This window comes from Ammodytes marinus (assembly GCF_949987685.1).
Source record: "Ammodytes marinus genome assembly, chromosome: 11".
Lineage (NCBI taxonomy): Eukaryota > Metazoa > Chordata > Actinopteri > Uranoscopiformes > Ammodytidae > Ammodytes > Ammodytes marinus.
In genome coordinates, this window is record NC_137215.1 from 21,985,500 (window position 1) to 22,006,492 (window position 20,993).

At 44.3% G+C, this 20,993-nt stretch overlaps 1 protein-coding gene across 3 annotated transcripts in view; it reads left to right on the forward strand.

Annotated features, from left to right (window-relative positions):
• Positions 1 to 4,006, forward strand: part of ate1 (arginyltransferase 1) — a 56,082-nt gene extending 52,076 nt beyond the window's left edge. For all 3 annotated transcript variants that reach the window (XM_080037092.1, XM_080037093.1, XM_080037094.1), the window contains one exon: positions 3,054 to 4,006. In XM_080037092.1, coding sequence (XP_079893218.1) covers positions 3,054 to 3,232 — 179 coding nt within the window. In that variant the 3' untranslated portion in view covers positions 3,233 to 4,006. The remainder of the gene's footprint in view (positions 1 to 3,053) is intronic.
• The last annotated feature ends 16,987 nt before the right edge of the window (positions 4,007 to 20,993 follow it).

The following is a 20,993-nucleotide window of genomic DNA, read 5'->3' on the forward strand; positions in this document are numbered from 1 at the left end:
TGCTACACCGCCGTTTTGGCCTTTTTCTTTTCAATAGTAAGCCCCTGTTTTGGATTTGCGACATCGGGTCATAGGAAGTGGTCATAACCCCGATGGCCTGCCTTTTCTCCAGCGTCCGGTTATTGAACAAGTGTTTTTTGAAAGTTGGAGATGGATGGGAAGAGAGAGAGAGAGAGAGAGAGAGAGAGAGAGAGAGAGAGAGAGAGAGAGAGAGAGGAGCGTGGCGAGGTGTCAGAGCCCTCCAGTCCGGGCCCTGACCCTCTCACTCCCTAACCGACCCTCAGCACTCCTCTTCCCCCCGACCCCTTGAACCCTGACCCGGAGCAGCCCTGACCTCACAGCTAGCGTGTCACACAACGTCCGGACGGCCTGGCGGGAACCAGGGTCTGGAGCTACTCAAAGTGAGCAACAGACTGAGTGAAGAAACGAAAGTTGTTTATGTGAGCAGCGGATGTTTGGATTGCCTTGAGTAAGAGCGAGCGAATGGATGGGGCCTCTGCTCAGTATTACTGTTGAGGTTAATAGACCATCTCAAAAACTGCGTGCTACCAACCATCCATTTTGGGTCTGCGAAAATGTTCACTACTTCATATCTTCGCAAGGGGGGACAGCGGTGCGTTCAAGTGCACAAAGTGTAACTTTGCGTAACTTCTGTGTAAGTGGCGCTGTCAAACTGGAGAGACAATGCTGAAGGCAGATGAAGTTGTTAAGGAAGTATCGAGCGTTTTAAATATCTTCACCAACATCCCATCAGGACACATTCATTCTTGATGGATTATGGTCACGTGGATGTTTCATAATATGTTTTGCATCGTTTTACCCAAATGGAAAGATTTAACATAATGCTGATTTTCTTCATTTAAAAAGTTTGTATCAAGCGGTCTACAATTATGTGACTCGGCACTTTCAAGAGAAACGGGAAAGACATGGCGGTTAGGGCATTGCCGAGTGGGGAAATGAGGCTGATAAATAAAACATGAATCTGCAGTGTGGTTTGAAAGAGAAAAAAAAAAGTTTAAATATGAAAATGTTTTCATAGAGACGGGGGAGGTGTGAGAGCTAAAGGGCCTATGGGCTTTCTGTTTATACTATGCAGCTCTCTCCTTCTTATCTGGCTCACTCTCCAGGTAGTGTCTCTGCAAGTTAGATGCAAAAATGGTAAATTAATAGTTTGGACATATACTTACTGTATGCCTGCCTAATACCACATGACTTTTTGAACTCTCTCATTGGTGAGTCAGCTTAAAATCTGCCTTTGAGGTTTCTGTCCTCATTTAGTTATTGCCTACTGCAATGATACTTTAGGCCTGTAACATTTTAACTGATCACAGCAGCTCGACTCCTACTGCTCGTAACAAGTTTCTGATCACATCCAGCCCACAGTATAGCAAACGTCCAGTCAGACTGGCTTTGAGCGCTTTGTAAACCGGGGATCCCGTTTAACATCTGGCACCAGATTAAAGACCTTTTGTAGAGGCATTACATCACCCTTTTTTTGATTTTTTTTTCTCTCCATTGTCTTGTTTGTCTCAGTTGATTAGGTGATCGGGTGGTCTCTGGCAGTACTACGGCCCTAATATTTGGGGAATACGGCAGAAATATGTGCGCTCACAACATCACCCGTACCACCTGGGTGCTCAGCTGTGAGCCACATGGGGTGTTGTTTAGCGGTAGTGGTGAGTGGGAGGCTCCTAGCTCTATTAATACCAAATCTAACCCCGCTCCTGTTTGACTGATGTGTCGCCATGGGCCTGGCAAGCCAGTCCACTCCACAGCCTGGCCCCAACTTTATTTTCATCTGCTTCCTCTCAGCTAGACCAGACATGGATTGCAGACAGGACCAGCGAAATGAATGAAATATTGAGTTTGGAGTGTGTAGGAGGTTCAAAAAGGAATGATCTAAATATGGTGAAAAGGCAGAATGACTTGAGACGGGCTAAGGGGTTTAGTTAACAACTTGAATGAGAGATAAAAGCATTTTAAGAGGGCTATTACACTGACAAGAGCAGGGATTGCATTCATTGGGGAGAAGGTGACATGAGATACTTGTTGAATTGTTCAGTGAATGACAGCAAATGCAGGACTTGAGACCCACTTGTATTTAGATATTCTGTCAGGTTCATTTTTGGGCTAGCTTAGTTGATACTCCCTGCTTTGCTACCCTGTTGCTTGGGGCATCTTGGCTCCACCTCTCGCTCCTGGAGGCAGTGGTTTTTCATGTCGGAGTGAGGGGTCATCGTTTCTTTTTTTACAATTTGTTTCCATCCAACTCTCCAGAGGACCATTGTTAGTTGCTGAACACGCACACCTTTGAGATTAGCAGTGTTTTTTCGCCAGTCTAATGGGAGCTGGCGGTGTATGACACAGGGCCTGATAAAAATTGCTGAGTTTGGCGAGCTAGCCAGGAGCGAGGCCCCAGTAAACAAGGCCAACTAACTAGCCTGCTCACGCACCACTGTGACTCCAGGTTTAGGGGCATAGGGGATTTAAAACTGCAAGGGGAAAAAAAAACTCCCTCTGCTCCTCCAACTGCTTCTCGGAATGATGGCGTCTCCTTGCCAAGTCACTCAGAGGTTAACTCATAAGAATGGAGGGAGATTGAGGACAACGTTTATTACGCTTGATTCCAATTCAAATTCTTTATTTAAAAAAGGGATAGTGTACTTTAATTAACATTCTTTTAATAATTGTTTAAATGCACCCGAGTTTTCATCTGCAGTCCCTTGTTGTGCCTGTTAAATCAAGGTCAAGGCATCCTAAAGTCAAAACAACATTAACATACAAATACAAGTACATCGAATAAAAGCACATTACATTATAGTCTAAAAAACATACATCTATACATACAGTATATAAAACAGACATATTAGTTTACAGACAGTTATATAAAAGGTATAAATATCAGATGGATCAGTTTTGGCATCTTTGGGTTTTGACTAGCTTTTTTTAAATAGGTTTTTAAAATATTTTTTTATTATTATTTGTATACGTGTGTGTGTGTGTGTGTGTGTGTGTGTACTGGTCCTTATCATGTTCTCCTATGTGTGTTGCAGGAGATGCCCGGGCGCTGAAGGACGTGGCCAGAGCTCTGGTGCTATACAGGAGGACCGTCATGCCGTACGGAGCCTACTCCCGCAAACGCAAAGGCTCCAGCGACGAGGCGGAGGTGCAGCAGTACGCCGGCTTGGTTGGCCAGGACTGCGCCGAAAGGATCCTGCTGTATCGCGCCTAAACGTCAAACCACTGCACCTTTTTTAGTAGTATACAATAATACACACCTCCCAGCCCAACAGTGTCTGTCTAGTTCTGTTTTTTTATTTTGATGAATGGCTGTGTGTCTTCTCTGTCTGTCTGTCTGTCTGTGAAAGTGCTTTCTGTTGCCTCTGCTAGTAGTCTCACAACGCTTAGCTCTACACAGGCTGGAGCAATGCAGTAGCCACTGACTATCTACTGTACGTATGTATCCATTCACCTATTGGCCTCATTAATCATTTATGTCTCATTTATTCATATTTTATGATTAAACTTAATTTGTAAATGAATCCTCCGGCATCCCTACTCCTTATAGCTCTTGTGTTTTGATTTGGCTCTCTACAGGGACTACCAGTCCTTTTGAATGTTACTTTGACATCATGCTTTCTTCACTTTCTTCGCACTATCCTCAATCCTGTATGCTTAAGTAATGATGTCATAAAAAAGGCATCTTGCTACACACAGTGACAGCTGTCCTCTGAGCTGACACGGGTCCAGACTCCTGTCAGCAATGCCACTTGAAGAGCATGTTGTCCTCTGAATGTTCATTGACTTAAAGGGCGGTTTTCAGTTGCTTACATTATATCTTCAAGAGCTGACTCCCACTAGACTACAACATTCAAATATTTTTATTACATGGTTTATGTGAAGCAAACCGTCTTCAATGTTTTTCTCTGTTATATTTATAGCTTTAATTGATTTTTCTTTTAATATTGACACTGTTATTTTTGGTTAAACCAAATAAAGAGGTTGCATATTCCCTGCTTGGACTTGGTGCCCTTCCTTTCAATGCTTATTATGCAACAACGCCCTGAATTAACTTGGCAGCAAGGGTCCTCTCGCTGTGTGCATTCTTACACATACAGTAGTAAGCATATGTCTCCCAAAATACATGCACACCCAGAGATAAGTGCCTGAGTTGGGCAACAGGTGTTCGATATATGAGTTGGTAGAGCACAAATGCGAATGGCCTCTGCCCCCCAAGTGTCAACACCAGAGCAGGGCTTGGCTGAGCCGGTGTCGTAAGAAAGGATTTAGGACTTCAATTGCAAACATACTTACACACGTGAAGCTATGGTGGTCATGGCAGATCTCAATGCTACTTCTCTGTTAAGTAGTTAGGTTTGAGTCGGGTGGATCATTTGTGTTTTGGATTAGTTCTGCAAACTTTAATCAAAGGAGGTCGTAACAGCATGACAAATCTCTCTTGGTGGCCTCAATATAACTAGCGTCACGTGTTAAGGTTAACAGATATCCTTCTTTTTTATTGTGAGCTCCAAAGGAACTTTAGATGAGTGGATGTTGCATCTGACGTTCAATTTAAGTATGTACCTGTATCTAATTCAAATGTGTTTATCTTAACCCTTTGAATAGAAAACTCTGTCAAATCTGAACACACAGATATTATACACACACTCAGTGGGATTTACTCTTTGCAGGTTCTCTGAAATCAAATCTTAATCTCTGATACAACCATTTAAAAATAACAGCCCCTTTAACTTAATATTGCATCCATAGTAATAACATAACGACAACAGTGGTGTGAAGTTTGAAGGTGAACCTCAACATGTCTGATGAAGAAGAAGAAGAAGACATACTTTATTAATCCAGGAGGTGAAATAAAATGTTTCACTCTGTTTATGGTTGATATTACACACACACACAGGCCCGGACTACACACATGCAAACAGGACCTATACACATGCATTAAGTGTTGCCAGTGTTGGCTATTTTCACCATGATCTCAAAATGAACAGTCAGTGCCAGGTACATATACTTACACAAATGTATTATACCTCTATCCCAGTGGGGGGGAGTATCCTATTCTTCTGGATGCTCACCTACAGACACACCATCTTGCAGCCGACAGAGTGCAAAGTGTAACCGCAGTAGACTGTTAAGTGGGCAGCTTGACCCTGGATTTGTGCGGCGGCTTTACCCTCCAGTGCAGCTTGACCAGTCACCCATTCTGCCAGCCTGCCTGTCTGCACCCAACCAACCCTGAGAAAACAGTTCAAAGAGCCAGTCCCTCCAGTTTAAACTCAACCTGGGTTTTAAGAGCAGCCTACGTCTTCCAGAATTAGGACGGATTGACAGGCTAATTCTCCAAGAGCGGAGCACTGACGCTGGCTAGTGGCCATGTTGGATTCACTGTTTCTCTCCCACATTAGGCATGCTTCCCCTTAGACTTAATGTGCACTCACTCACTCTCTCTCTCTCTCACACACACTCACACACACACACACATACACATACACACACATACACACGCGCACACACACACACACACACACACACACACACACACACACACACACACACACACACACACACACACACACACACACACGTAGGCCTACACACTCCTGGCACTGTCCCGCGTAGTTAGTCTTGGTGGACGCCACATATAAGGACCTGTGCCAGTGCTTTGGCGGACCTCTTTCTGTCAAAACAAGTGACCTGGGCCGGTCGGCTATTTCGTATTGAGTCCATAATGTAGCGAGACACAGCATGGCAGGGTTTGGACATTATTACTCTGATATATAATTGTGTCACTGCTCATAATTCTTATGAAGTATGAGGTCTGTACTGACCATGCACTGCTGCTGAAATACCATGCAGCCAGAGGTCAGCATAGAGAGAACAAAGGGACCTACACAGCAGGCTTTATCTTCACATGAGACCACAGAGATGGTGTAAAAACTCTCTATGGTTTTATTTAAGGCTGTGTCAGTGCCATATGGGTTGGGTTTATCACACTGGAAAATAAAGAGATTGCCAAAGAGCAGAGAGAGGAGAAAATGACCCTGTAATGAGATAAAAATTAGAGCAAGAAAAAGCTAACATTTTCTGAAGAAAATAAAAAGTGTGCTCGCTTATGCCGGAAACTGCCTCCTGATGATATGTTGAAACATCTTAAAATGTTTATTATTTTCATGTGACGTGTTCATTTTGAGGTAAGGTTGAAGCACTTGAAGAAGTCGCGGGGTGTTGAAGGTCGAAAGCACTAAACAGAATAGAAATGGTGACAGATTAAGTCATTTGACTTGGCCTATTCTGTTCCAGTTGGGCTGTGAATTTGTATGTGAGAATTTTAGTCAATGTGTAAGTTGTGAAACCAGATAAGCTGTTATTTTTAAGGCCGTAATTAAAGTGTGTTCACTCTATATAGTCCCAAGTGTCAGATGCTATGAATGAGTGGTAAAAGCAGTTTAAAAGCCAGTTTAAAGGTGAAGTATGCAGTTTATTTATGTTAATATAAGTGTTAAATTGCTCTTTATTCATACAGTGATCACTTACATAATGTGCACGTTTCATAAAGCCGATCTCTCAGTCAGCTGCTTTGCATGTAATCGGCAAATAAACTTATTGGAGTATCCCGAAATTTTTATCCAATCAGAAGAGAGAACGCTACAAACCGACACTCGTCTCACTCATTAGTATATACACTCCATGGTCTCACTGCCGGTGCACGCCAGAGCAACAGATGGGTGAATGTGTATGCGCCTACAATGGCGGAGCAGGTAAAAATCCTTCCCAATGTCTGTTTTGATGGGTTTTTTTCACGTTTTATCACACTTATGGATCTGAGATGATGCTAGATAACTTGCTGCTTGAAGGCCGCAGTGCATTAATGTGATGACGTAGGGACGAGCGAGGGGACTGCTAACTGCAGTAACTGACAGGAAGTTAGCTAAAAGAACCATTCCGCTTACAGCACCTTTAAGTAAGCAAGTAAATGATCATTTGTTAGAAGTATTTCCATCATCTCTGTATTTCCGTTAGACAATGACCTCCTGCTCTCCATTTGCTGCTATCTGCTGTAGCTTCACCAGAAAATGTAGTGTGGCAGAATGAAAGAGGACGTGTCAGCTAGAAGTAAGTATGGGAAGGAAGTAGGGCATGTCTGAAAAAGAAGAAAAAGAGACACCTTGTCTGACACTTTCCCCCCTTTCTTCCAAACGTCTAATTCAAACTGTATGTGGAATCATGTCAGAGAAATATGGAATAACATCCCTCGGCTGTTCATGTAAATGTCTTCGACTGTGACATGCTGCCTCCTCGGTGAGCATGATTTTCTTTTTTTTGGAAACGTGTGAAGGAAACTAACACTTGTACAGATTTGATCTTTTTTTGGACGTTCACAGTTATAACACAATCGCTGCCACAGGGATGGGAGTTGAATCGTGTGCGTATTCGTCCAGCATCCCCTGATCACATCTACTGTATGTCTGAGTGAACCGACGCTCCAGGTATACCATCCATCTGACGGGGCTCTTCCATGACGCTGTGTTACTGTTTGTAAATGTGAAACTGTCTGTAGGCCGGAAGACGTTTGATCTCTCTCTTTTTTCATCTTTCACTGAGCTAATCTGTCTACAGGACCCGGGGGCAGAATGTAAACACTGCCTCTGCCCACAGTTTGTATTATGTGTGTGTGTGTGTGTGTGTGTGTGTGTGTGTGTGTGTGTGTGTGTGTGTGTGTGTGTGTGTGTGTGTGTGTGTGTGTGTGTGTGTGTGTGTTGATTCTCAGTGCGTGAATGTGCACTGTGTTTACTCTGGCTGGCCCTTGTGTGCGTGGGCTACTTGTTTGGATTGGCTTCCCATAAGGACAGTGTGAATTTACAAGTTTGTTTTCTTGATTCTCCCATGCTTGATGCTCTGTCCACCATTGCATGTATGTGTGTGTGTGTGTGTGTGTGTGTGTGTGTGTGTGTGTGTGTGTGTGTGTGTGTGTGTGTCTATTCCACTGTTGTATTTTTTCCATTGTACTGTGGACGTGTATTATTGGCGCATGTTTGCACTGGAACCCACGGCAGGCCCCCGGGACCAGCGGAAGCTCCCAGGCCAGAGGAAGTGCTGGGCTCCTTTGTGAACAGGGCCCGCCTGGATTAAGCGTATCGCACCCTAAATGCAGGCCCTTTCTCCTGGGGATTATCTAAGGGGACAGGGGGGCGCCCACTCCCACTGGGGCCCTGTCACCTAAATTCAACACACCGTCAACAGGCCTCTCTCCCTAGGCCCCCTTTCGCTGGTAGAATTCAGGATATGAGTGGAGGCATTGTGCCCCCCCACCCTACCCCCAGAGACAATGCTAAAGTGATTAGCAAGAGTTATTAAGGGACCGTAGAAAATGCATTTTGACATGGGGCTCCAAGTTGATCCAACTGGCTGTGGGATGTGGTGAAAATATTCACAAGCATAAAGTTGTTTGTAGGTATGTAGCCAAGCTTAAATTCAGTTGACAGTTTAACAGATTAAATTCATTGCATGCCTGCTGCCAGTGATGTCATGTGTTGCGCCTATGGACAGCAATGGTATCTGTAAGAGAAAAGAAACATGAATGAACTCTTCTTAATAGATCTTGATTTATATTGATGGTTGCTGCTTGCGGCGTGATGATCAATGACTATTCCCACAATGAGACACTTGTTGCTAATGTTGCTCTCCTTGCTTTGTCTTGGCGTATAGGCCTTCGCATGTCTTTCTCTTCGAGGCAGTCATACATATTCCCACCGGCATTAGAATACTAATGTGCCAGGGTGAATGGAGTAAAGCTTTCGGGCGGTGGTGGGAGAGTCCACTCACCTCTCAATATGGCTGGTGTCTCTGGTGGAGAAATCTAAATCTTACTTCGCTCCCTCTCTCCCTGTTGCTTCTTCAGACTCAGGTCTCATGTAACGCCACTGTGGAAATGTCCTTCTACCCCATCTTCTGCCCCCGTCTCTTTCTGTTGGATTTTCCAGTAGTTTAGACCAGGTAGGTGACAGTCACAACCAACTCCAACTCCCTCCTGAACTTCTGTCCCTCTCCATTCTTTGCCTGGGAAAGCTAGTGGGGCCAATATTTGCAGAGCTCTAAATCTTCGCCTGTCGAATGCTGCTGTTGTTGTTGTCGGGGGCGGGGGGGGGGGGGGGGGGGGGGGCTATTGGCATCGTCAGGGCAACGTGCTGAGCCTTTAGGGGGGAGCTGGCCCTGTGGAGGCAAAGAGAAACACATCTGATAATTAAGATTGTAAAAATGCTGATATTTATATGGCCTGTGTTGGCTACAACTCCATCGCGAGAGAAGTCATAGTCTGTATCCCTTTGACACTGGCATACTGACACTGTGTCGTTAATGGTGTTTTTCTTGACTGAGGTGTCATAGTAGACTAGACAGTACACAGTGTAATATTCAAGTTTTTCCATGCTTTCTCTATGGCAATCCAATGTCTATAAAATCTCCATAAAATTACCTTAACTGTAAAAGTAACACGCACGCAATTATTTACTCCAATGTGGTTTCATTTGTCTGCACACGATGCATCTCATCCTCAACATATACCTTTTTCTCCTTTGGCTCACTCCTCGTTTTAGGCTCTAAACGCAGCTGGCTCTCAAATCTAAACCAATAAAAAGTACTTACTGTACTCCTAATGGCCTATAATATCCTAATGAGCCATTTTCCCCACTACTAACCATTGTTTCTGTGATTAGGTTTCAACAAAGTATGTAAAACGGTCCAAGTGGCTAAAAAGCACACTTTGTACATCATATCACTGGAATGTATATGAGTACGTGCGCTTTGTGTACTTGAAACATGGTTGACCCATACACTAATATTTTCATAAACTTACATTGACGTGAACAGTCTACAAACCTTTCAAAATACATAAATCACCGGCCGATCATTTAGCAGGACTGTGTGTTTTACCCCTTTAGTGTTATACAGATGTACAGCATCATCTCCCCCCTTTTTTCGACCCGTCTCCCCCCCCCACCCCCCCCTGTTAGCAAATCCTTCACACATGAGCAGCCATTCCTGATTAGCCACACATTCGAGAAATGTCAGAAATGCTTCATGGGCCTTGTATCACCTCGACTGCAGTCAGACTTCCCTCACACGACTGATAAAGGCTTCAGGGCAGATCTGGAATCAGTCCGTCCTTAAAGTCAGTGATTCTGGAGAAGGTTTTGTTGATGAACTCACTTTTTGCCAAAATTATTTAATATCTCCTCACGATCCCCTTACCTGTTAGTTCTGTGTGTGCGCTAAAAAAAACAGTGTTAATACACAGCCTAGGCTCTATAAACGGGTATGTTAACAAAGGGTACGTTTAACAAAGGGGGCCTACCTGTAACTAGCAAAATATCTGTTTACAGAGCCTTGGCTGTGTATTACATTTGTTTCTTGAGCTCACAGACAGGTAGTGGATCGTGAGGAGATAGTCACTGATTTGGTCAAAAACATTTCTTTGATAACCAAGCCTTCTCCAAAATAGCAGACTCCACCTTTAAGGACCGGGTCAGCTGAACTCCAGTCCCTCGGCAGCGCATGAGACGGTTCAGCCATTTGCAGAAACACTTAACTGGACAAATGTTTTTATTTCTGGCAAAAAGTGGGCACAGTCCGTCAAAGTGCCTGGCTCCATACAACAGTGGGAGAGGGTGCGGCTGCTGGTTTTGCTGCCATGTGTGGATGGATGAGGAAAGGGGGACTGATGGGGTGGTAGAAGAGCACAATGCACTTTTCAAATGGAGTCTGGAAAAAGGCTTCAGTTGAGGGGAGAAGTTTGAGCAGCATTTTTCTATGGCCTCTTATGCAATAAATTGTTCGATGACCGAATTTATGATTATTAGTAGTATTATAAGTATATAGTTTAGTATAAGTGGTGCTGTGTTCATAGCTGCCACAGTTAGGATGTAAAGGGAATATGAACCCACCATTCTGCATAGATTGTATTATTTTAGTTTCCACAAAACAAATGCCGTAGTAAAGTAAAGCGTTTTGTAAAGCAAAGCGTTCCCTCAGAAACACGTCTGGAGACTGATGAGAAACCATGTGAACCTATTTAAAACGTCAAGTTGACATGAGTTCAGGTAACAGCCAATACATCAACATAAACCAGAATGGTATTGGATCCTCTCTGGGTTGATGTGGTTTCGCTTGGACAATGTAGGTCTTTTATGCAGAGAGAATTCGTGTCTGGGTTTTGACTCTGCGGTCGCTGCATGGCGCCCGTAAAATCGAACCAAATAAGGAAAACCGTGGCCAGAAAAATCATACTAACTCACTGCAAGAGCCAGAGCTTGAGGAGCCTCCCAGCCCTTTATCGAGATAGAAGGAGAGATTCACTGATCCTCAGAAATCCCCCTGTGGCATGCAGCCTGCCTGGCCCTGCTCTCATCCAGCCACTGTGGCTACTGCTGGACGGGGGCCCATCGGCGGCTCACAGTTAGCTGATCAGTCTCACACAGCCGTTCCTCACTACTGTTGTTTTTGAACGTGCATGCGTGAGTACTGGGGCTCAGAGTGTTCTCTCTGCAGCTTTTTATTGCTGACTTTTCTACTGCAGGATCGGGGGGATTCACCGGCCATTCCTTCATACCAGCACTCATCCAAGTCAAAATACAGCTGCCTGCATCAAGTAGAAATATTTCCCCCTTCTCATCTCTCCAACTTAGGTGTCCGTGTTCAACTCTGGTTCAACGTTAAAGCTATAGTGTGTGGATTACACTCAAGCCAAATGAGTTGACACAAAGTTGATTAAGCCTATCAGCTCCACAAAAGAGTATGGCAGTAGTAAAAACCTGGACGTACAGCAGAAGATATAAAATCCATGCACCCTCATGAAGGTGTTGTTGTAATTAGTCAGAATTCATCATGGGGGATCGAAGTTCCGCATTGTAGCTTTAAACAAAGAAAGCGTGAAAAGGAGTGGATTTCATTGGTGATTCAAAAGGCGCTTGCTTGGGTCAGAGTATGAGGTCGCGACAACAAGAAAGTTGTTGGCAGAGGGGATTTCTCAGAAAATATCCCCTCCGCTGGTTAGCAAGCCACAAATCCTTGCCTTGGCCAGAGGACTTTGCTGAATGTGCAAGAAAAAAAATAGAGGGGTAGCAGATGAGAAAAAGGGGAAGAAAACAGTGGGCTGCTGTACAAATTAAATGCAGATTCTGTGTATATGATTTTTTTCTTTTTTTTATGTCACAAAATGAAAAAAAAGGAAAAGATGAAGAATGGAGAGAAATAAACATCATGGGGCTGGCTGGGCCCCTTGTTTCATTTGGCGAATTGAGGCTCAGCACCATTACAGCCCAGTCATTACACAGGAATCCAAAGTAAGGGAAAAGAAAACCAGGCCTTTCCTTCCTATTTTTCTTCCACTCTTCAACACTTTCACTCCATGTCTCCCACTCTCTATACATCCCATACTCCTCTTTGCTCTTTTCCTGAGTCTCTTTCCTTGTCATCTTTCCGCGGTCTGGTCCCACTACCGCCATTTCCCCTGAGGGTATTTTCATGGCAGTTTTAATTCACTTACGAGCCCTTAAAATATCCCCACATACATCATAGACCGACTGCTTCAGCCCCGTTTGGGGTTAGAATAAAAATTCTACTGTTGGTGTGAGCTCCACCACTCTGGGAAACCCTAGATCATTTTGGGGTTAGTATTTACGAGGCACTCTGGCGGCCAATACTGTAATGTGAAGAATAATATAACCAAAAACCTGATCTGCAGTGCTGTGGGGGAAAGGAAGTGTTCTAGGGGTCTTGGTCACGTTATGAGTATTATCCTTCATGAAATGGGTTCCTTTCTGGTGTGAATGGGTGAGAGGAGGGGGGGCTTAGAGGGAGCCCACGTCGGTCTGCGGCCCCCGGGTTTTACTGTTCAGTAAACAGAGTGGGGAGGAAGATGGTCTACGCCACACATGTAGAGGAACCCGAGAAGTGTCGACGCCTCAATCAAAAACGTCTGTGCACTAAAAGCTCTGAAGGCCCGCTGCCAGCTTCACCACACAGGATACAGCAGCCAGACGCGAGGAGGGAGAGGAACGTCGGTTTGGGTGAGGCACAAAACTGAGAAGTGGATAAAGGAAAGCATTTATTTTGTCCCCCCGGATTAAAGCTATAGCGCATAACTTTTTCATATAATACTGTATGTTGGTTACATTCAAGCCAATCGCCCAACGAGATGACACAAAGTTGATTAAGCCTATCAGCTCCACAAAACTCAAGCTGGTTCACCCCCCCCCCCCCATCCCCCACACACACACACTGGCGCAGGAGCTAAGAAAAATCCCAAGAAGCGCCCAAGAAATGTTTAAGTTGTAGATTCTACTGCTAAGAAAAAACCTGGACGTAAAGCAGAAGGTATAGAATCCAGGCGCGATCAACGAAGGCTTGCCTCATGTAGATGCTCCAACAGTGTTCTTGTAATTACTCAGAATTCCTCATGGGAGCAACAGAAGTTACGCACTATAGCTTTAGTATATAATAGCAAAAAACTGCAGCAGAATGCTGATTAGATTGGAATATTTTTTTATTTTAAGTTATTTTATATGCACTCCTTTATTTTCTGTACAAACAGCAATAATGACACTAGTGATTGGATAGACAGACAGATGGGGTGAGATACACAGACACAAAGACAGAAACAGTCATGCATGACCTGCATTATCCCTGGTCACCGCACTGGAACCAGGTTGACGTCTCTTTGGAAATTACCATCACAAACCACTGACACTGAAGCTGGCTCTCCTTTCGCAGGGAAAAACATATTCATTATCCTTTTAAGATAACACCCCATGGGGCTCCTCCAAAATACATTTTTCTTGCTGTGGTTTTTCCATCAGTCTATGCGTGTGTGTGTGTGTATGTGTGTGTGTGTGTGTGTGTGTGTGTGTGTGTGTGTGTGTGTGTGTGTGTGTGTGTGTATGTGTGTGTGCGCGCGCTTTCGAGGCTGCCCCTTCAGATTATCTCATCTTCTGACAGAGAGCCTCCTCTCTCCCTCCCATAAATCTTTCTCTTAATTCTCCTTCACTTCTTTTCAAGCAGCTGGATTTAGATAGTTTGAGCTGAGTCCTGGCCTGCTAAGGCGACTTTCCATCACACTGATGCGTGCCTGGAGGCATGGACAGGCCCCTGCTGGCTGGGATACCCACCCGCAGCCGTCAATATAGGGGGGAGATATGGGGCTGCGGTCAACTACCTGCATAATGGTGTAGGGTGCAAACTTGGACAGATGGAGAGATAGAGAACATTTCTAGAAAGCGTATCCTTTCAGGGAACAAGGTAAGGTATTAAAATATCAGCAGTCACGCAGTTCTCAATAAAACAGTGAACGCGCTCTTCCCTAGACCTGGAGATTATAATAAGGAAACCTAACCAGAACATCAAGCAACAGATTTAGATTTCCAGGAAAATGTGGGCATGGCACAGTGCAACCATAAATGCATGTTGGAACTGTGAGCCATGAAATGTTTCCAAAACACTTTTTATTGCAGCGGTTGACAATAGCAAGAATTATTTTTATAGTATGTTTTTGTTGTTGTTGTAGAAAAACCAAGGTTACATAATGTCCAAAGTTGACTTCTTTTTTCAGATCACCTGGAATTTAGCGAATATTATTCAATATCATCTCAGTAATCTCAATTTACGAACCCAAAATCTCACAGTCAAAATGATTTATTTTTCTTTGGCCCATGTCACAAGTTGGTTCTTTTTGTATTTAGCAAGAAGCAACATGATTGGCTCTTGCATTAAAGCAGTAGTGTTGCAAGTCCATTAAGTTGGGGGAGTGTCACAGTAAGAATAAAAAAAGAAAAAGGGCAGAGATATATTAGCCTTTTTGGACAAAGCTCCAAGAACCTCCCATAGTTCAAACACCTAACAATAGTTTCTATAATGAAACCTGTAGTAAAGATTTATTAAGTCCTCTATGCCTTTTTAACACAGTTAACCTCTGAGAAATGTGACCCAACTTTGGATAACTTCTCCAGAGCCACAGAGAACATTTCACAATTATTTTCGCACGCCGAGGTGTACACCCAATGAAAAGCCAATTTACCTTTTGTGCATAACCCAAATCTTTAGCCAATTTCAGTTTGAGATACACAGTGCAATTCATTCGCACAGAACACATTTCTTATGAAAAGCTTTCTTTCATAACAGCTCTGTTTCCCCCCCGCTCTAAACGTGGATGAAAACCTTCTTTACAGTTGACTTGTAGGGGTTGAGTTCACACTAAATGTCCATTTCTTCCTTGAATAACAGCTCCGGTTGCAGACACACAGAGGGTGGCTTGGAACATATAGAAAGTTTAATGTGGCTGGAGGAAATGTAAAGTTTAAGGGGTTGAGAAGTGGCCTTCAGACAGAGTGCTTCCAAATCTTAGGTTAGGGGAAAAGTAAATAGCTCAATTACTGAACTGACAACTCAGCAACTCACCAAAAACTCCCCCAGATGGGTCTGGTCAACAGTATACAGTCTGTGGTGGGATTGGGCTACTCCCTGGTGTGAGCTGCCGTCTCTCTCTTGAGTCATTATTACTGAAAATGACAAGAACACTTTTTCTTGTGTTGTGTCGGTAAGTAAGAACTGACGAGTACAAAAACCCATCCAAGCCAAATTGCTTCCAAATAGTAAATCTGCTGGGATGGTGTGTGTGTGTGTGTGTGTGTGCTAGTGCCTCCTGCCAGGAGCATCTGTGTCATTGTGCCAGGGGGGAGGGTGGCATCAGTGTCAGTCTTTTCACACCACCCCACCAGCGTTTGTGGGCAGATTAAGCATGGTGCATTCTTCCTTTTCAAAGAGTCTGGTGGGGCCTGAGCAAAAGACAGAAAGAGACCCTGTTCACGTACACTGGACGAGGTGGAGTCACTAGGCTCCGTGCTCACTCTCTAGCCTCCCCCTCTGCTGCACTGACAAGGGGACAGCAAGAGTGCAGGGTCTGAAGCTTTTGCTGTTCATATTGATGATTGGCAGGCTGAGACCGAATGATTTTTAATGTGTGTTGTATTTGGGTGGGATGTAGTTGAAGTGGGCGTGAGCGTCAGGGTTGTGGGGGTGACAGGGCTTGTCAGTCAGAGGGGGCTGACAGACAGGCGGGCTGTGGGAACGAGTGCAAGAGGCCATCCGGGGCCTTCATAGGCTAACATGAGGGGGCCTTTATGGGTTTATCAAACCGCTGACCCCCCATCAAACCGGGGCCACAGGAAACGCTCTGGCAGATGAATGGAGAGATCATGTCAATGAGGAGGATGGGGCCCGAGGAGGACTAGAGGAGGGGTGGGGGGTGACTCATGTGGAGGGAGGGGGGAAGATGAGCATTGGTTGTGAACTTGGTGGATATACTGTGGAGGGAGATTCACGTGGAGGTAGTGCAAAGTTAGGTTGGAAATGAGGGGGCGTGGCTTCTCCCCTTATGACGTCACAAGGGAAGATTAACCTGACTGGAATTTTTGAACACAGGTTTTCAGAAAGGTGGAGGTTGAGAAAAAGAGAGAGAGTAGTTTTTTTGGCCATACTTTGGGAGTCTACTCCATCGGGGACCCATATTAATGTTGACTTAACATTTTGCACAACAGGTGACCTTCAACCTCGGAATGGAGGAAATTCATACCTGAAACCACCATCATTTAAGAAGAGATTAATATGCTTACTCGCCAGATTAAAATGAGAGGATCAATTACCTCTCATGTCTACAGCCAGTAAGTAGCCTGTTAGCTTACTTACACCAAGACTGGTAACAGCTAACCTGACATAGTGATCCTCTCACCTAGCTCTCAACCAAAAAGCAGATAAGACTCCAAACATTTTAAAGCACTTTTGTTGATGTAATGAAATGACACAACTACTGCTAGTATACTATGTGATATTTCTTATGAGACCGGCATCAAGTCACCTTGCTGCTGCAGTCAGATGCCGAGCTCCAGGTTGATTCGCGCGAGTCGACTCCGATCCCTTTGACACAATCTTTTGTTGTTTCCCTCCCTCAAGCAGGCAGCTAAACACAGTATTGGTAAACAGATCATGTAGCATTGCAGCAGTGGAGTGAGCAGACGCAGACAGATCAGCTCCGAGACAGAGGAGAGAGGATGGTTAAAGTTATGGAGAGGGAGGTGGGGGTTGACTGAAGAGAAGGGCAGAGCATGAGAGCATATCGAAGAGTGACATAGAAGTATGTGATACTTGCGGCAGGAGTGTGAAGTGTGGGGCCTATAAGCTTGTCAGATTGAAACATTTTGATTATCAGGCGAAGATCTTAATCCTTAAATACCTTTGTGGTTCATCCCTCTAAAGATCTATATCCTGTAAATCCACTATTTACATTACATTCTTATTTAAAAAAAAAATCAACTTTCCATGTGGGAGTTTTAGCAAACGTATCTCACCACGAGACATATGCGAAATAATAACATAAGAAGTTCATAAGAGCAGAACATCAATCTCCCTTTCTTTCAAAGCCTATGGAGCTGAATAGATATATATGAAGCTGACCTGTGACCACTGGCAGTGAAAGTGAGCTGCTCTGTTTCTCTTCCTCTGTGTGTGTGTGTGTGTGTGTGTGTGTGTGTGTGTGTGTGTGTGTGTGTGTGTGTGTGGGTGTGAGAGAGAGAGTGTGTTTTTCTGGGTTGGGTTGGTCCAGTCTGGATTTAAGGCCAGTGGCCCCCATATACTATGCATCTGTCTGTGTGTCTGTGGGTTTCGGGCGTCCTCCTCTTCTATCCAGGCTGGCTTATTTATGACCAGGCCCCGTCCAGCCGCCTAAGACAGAGAGACGAGTAGCGCTGCATAACACCAGCATGCAAGCCCACACTGACACATATTTGCACAAAACACACACACACACGCACACACACACGCACGCACGCACGCACACACGCACACACACACACACACACACACACACACACACACACACACACACACACACACACACACACACACACACACAGATAAGGAGGTGGAAATATCTCCTATGATCTCATATCAGAAACTGTGAGTGCTAGGCTGCATAGTGAGCCACTTTACCTCCCTACTATTTCTTTTCAACCCTCTCTCTCTCTCTGTCGCTCTCTCTCTCTCTCTCTCTCTCTCTATAATATAAAAAGGGTTTTCAGTTGACCTTTGAGACATTTAATGGACCATTTAAGCCGTGGTGCTTTATGTTATGAGAGCACACATGCTGTAGATGCTGATGGTACACATATTTCTCAGTTGTTCCTGGTTTTTCTGGCCGATACATCAAAGTCCTGCTCCGTCTCTTACCTTTTAAGTACTGAAGAGTTTCTATAGTCTGTTGGGATCAGAGAGGATACCATTCAAGAACTGTAAAATCCACACGAAGGCCCTGCAGCCTTTTCATCTTTCCCCCCATATGTAAAAGCACTGCCCTATCTTACGTCACCGCTCAGTCATTTCTGTGTCAGTGAACTCTTGAATACCAAAGGGGGGGTTGTGTGTTAATGGTTGGACATAGAGACGTGGGGGCACCAAAACATTCTTGGCCGCAGAACTGTGGCTGTCACCGCCGCTGACTTTCTGTGGCGGACACATAAAAAACAAGGGATGGGTAAGGGAGTGCTTCACTGCACCTCACTGTTTTTTTTTTCTTTCAATTTCGCTCTTCCTTTTTTGTGGTTAAATGCTGCGGAAAATTGGTCAGCCTGGCAAAGCAGAGGTGGATGTTTTCCCCGAAGTGGAGTGCGGATGGAGCACATTCCAGGGGAAAGCTGTGTAAATCCCTCCATTGATTTGGTGCGAAACCCTCCTGACCTCTGGAATACATTAGCAGATTAGCCATGGAGGCCATGCGCACACAGCTCTCTTAGCTCAGCCGCCCGGCCTATTCAGACTACACACCAGCAGCAGCCTGCCCCCGGCCCCCTAAACACAGAGCCTGGATACCATGGGGGCAGATGGGCCCACACCCGCTTCTTTACTCTCGAAGCCCAATAACAACTCTGTGTGTGTACTTCACGTACATGATATTTGCTTGGTATATGCCTTGGAGAGGTTCAGCGGGCTGTTGGCATTTTCCCTACGTTTTGAGTGGAAAGGTTAACAGCTTTCTTTAGTAACTTTGGATCAATAACCTCCACTTTCTTGTGCAAGAGTCATTTTTATATCAAACAATCTCACAAAAACAGTCAGACACACAGTAAGCCATTGAAAGCCAAGTCGATAAAACTTCAACAGAAAACTCTGTACAAACAGAGAGATCCAACCTGATAGAACATATTGATTTAGACTTTATTCTTATTGTGATTCAGGTTAAAAAACAGTACGCCGTCCTATTAAACTGAATCCGCATCACCTTTTTGCTGCAATGTGCATTGTGTACGTGTGTTTGCGTTGGGAGGTCTCTGGTGTGTTTTGGGGCTTTAGTTGCATCGCCAACAATGGAGAATGGGGTTATTCTTCTTCCCATCCAGCTACACTGTTGACTAGGAATGAAGTTGAGACCTACAGTTACAGGTAGCAAATATTGTGTTTCAACATAGACTTATAGAACTCTAAAATATTAAAAAAATAAAAAAATACAACTAAGGCTCTAAATTAAGAGATGGCGTATTATTGAGCGGATGGAGATACTTCATTTTGTCCTGTTTAATGGTTGAACATTATATCCGCATTACTAACCCGAGTGTTAATCACCAGCTTTCCCATTGTATATTGCAACCTTTAGACATGTGCTTTTCATAACACTGCAAGCTCAATATAAAAGCTAACAGAGTGTTAATGGATTGAGCAAGTGGCGGCCATTGACCTGGCATTGTGCATAATGCCCGTTTGGATGCATGCGTGTTGTTCGGGGTGAGGGGTTGGTGCTCTGGGTCAGACGGAACAGGCATCATGGTCACAGCCTACAAGGCCCACCAGGACCCCTGTGCCGCCCCCCCCCCCCTCCCTCAGAGGGGACACATGGCCCTGACACACCCCCACACCCATAGGCAGACAGTTCACCCCACCAGCCAAGCAGCCTGAAACACAGATGGTGACAGTGGCTGGCTGATTTCTCGCTGTCCATCTTCTAGACGTGAGGCAGAAGAAATTAAATCAACTCATCTGTCAGCAGTGTGTTTCCACTGAAAAGTGATCCACTGACCTCTGGGAATATGAAAATATATACGGACCCATTCTACTCTGCTCTATTCTACTTTATACTACTCTACTCTACCTTTTTGTTACACTGCTGTACTGTACTATACTTGATTATATAGCGCTGCCCTCTGAAAGTCGATGATTCAAATAATTGGTAGGAACCTGCACAGTCAAAACAGATTATTCAAGTCAAGCTGTCAGTTATGTTTTCGTTGTCAGTCGGAGTGCATTACAATCAAACAGGATAAAAGCAAAACACTGGTGTAATCAGACCAGTATCATCTTCCGAGTAGGGGACAGCCCTACTAAACTAGGCGATCTGGAACACACACGGTGCTCTTAAAGAAAGTATACATATTTGATTTTACACATAAAAATAACAATGACCACAAAACTAAACATCCTCTCTTTTGGTTCAGACACATTGTGGGCAGCTGACAATCTGCTGACCACAGAGACAAAAACACATACAGATGGGAAGATTTGCTCGTGCATCTCTGTGCTGTCACAGTCGAGTAAACAAGTTCGACATCTCGACTGGCCCGGAGGCTGTGATGGACAAATACAGAGAGGACATCCAATGAAATGCACATGGCACACATGTCACCACCACATACCCATCTGCTTTAGGAGTATAATGAAGAGGAAGTTTACCACTGAATGACTTATCGCTACTAAACATCATTTTCTGCACGCCCACATTTTTTCACGCATCAAAGTAGTCATTTACAAAACATCCCATTTGAAAGGATATCTCCGAAAGAAGGTTTCAAAAATGTACTTATGTTTCACTTTTAGGACGTTTTGGGAAAAAAATCTGAATCAAGGGAAAAAAACAAGTTGGAGTCATAAATATTTCAAAAATCAAA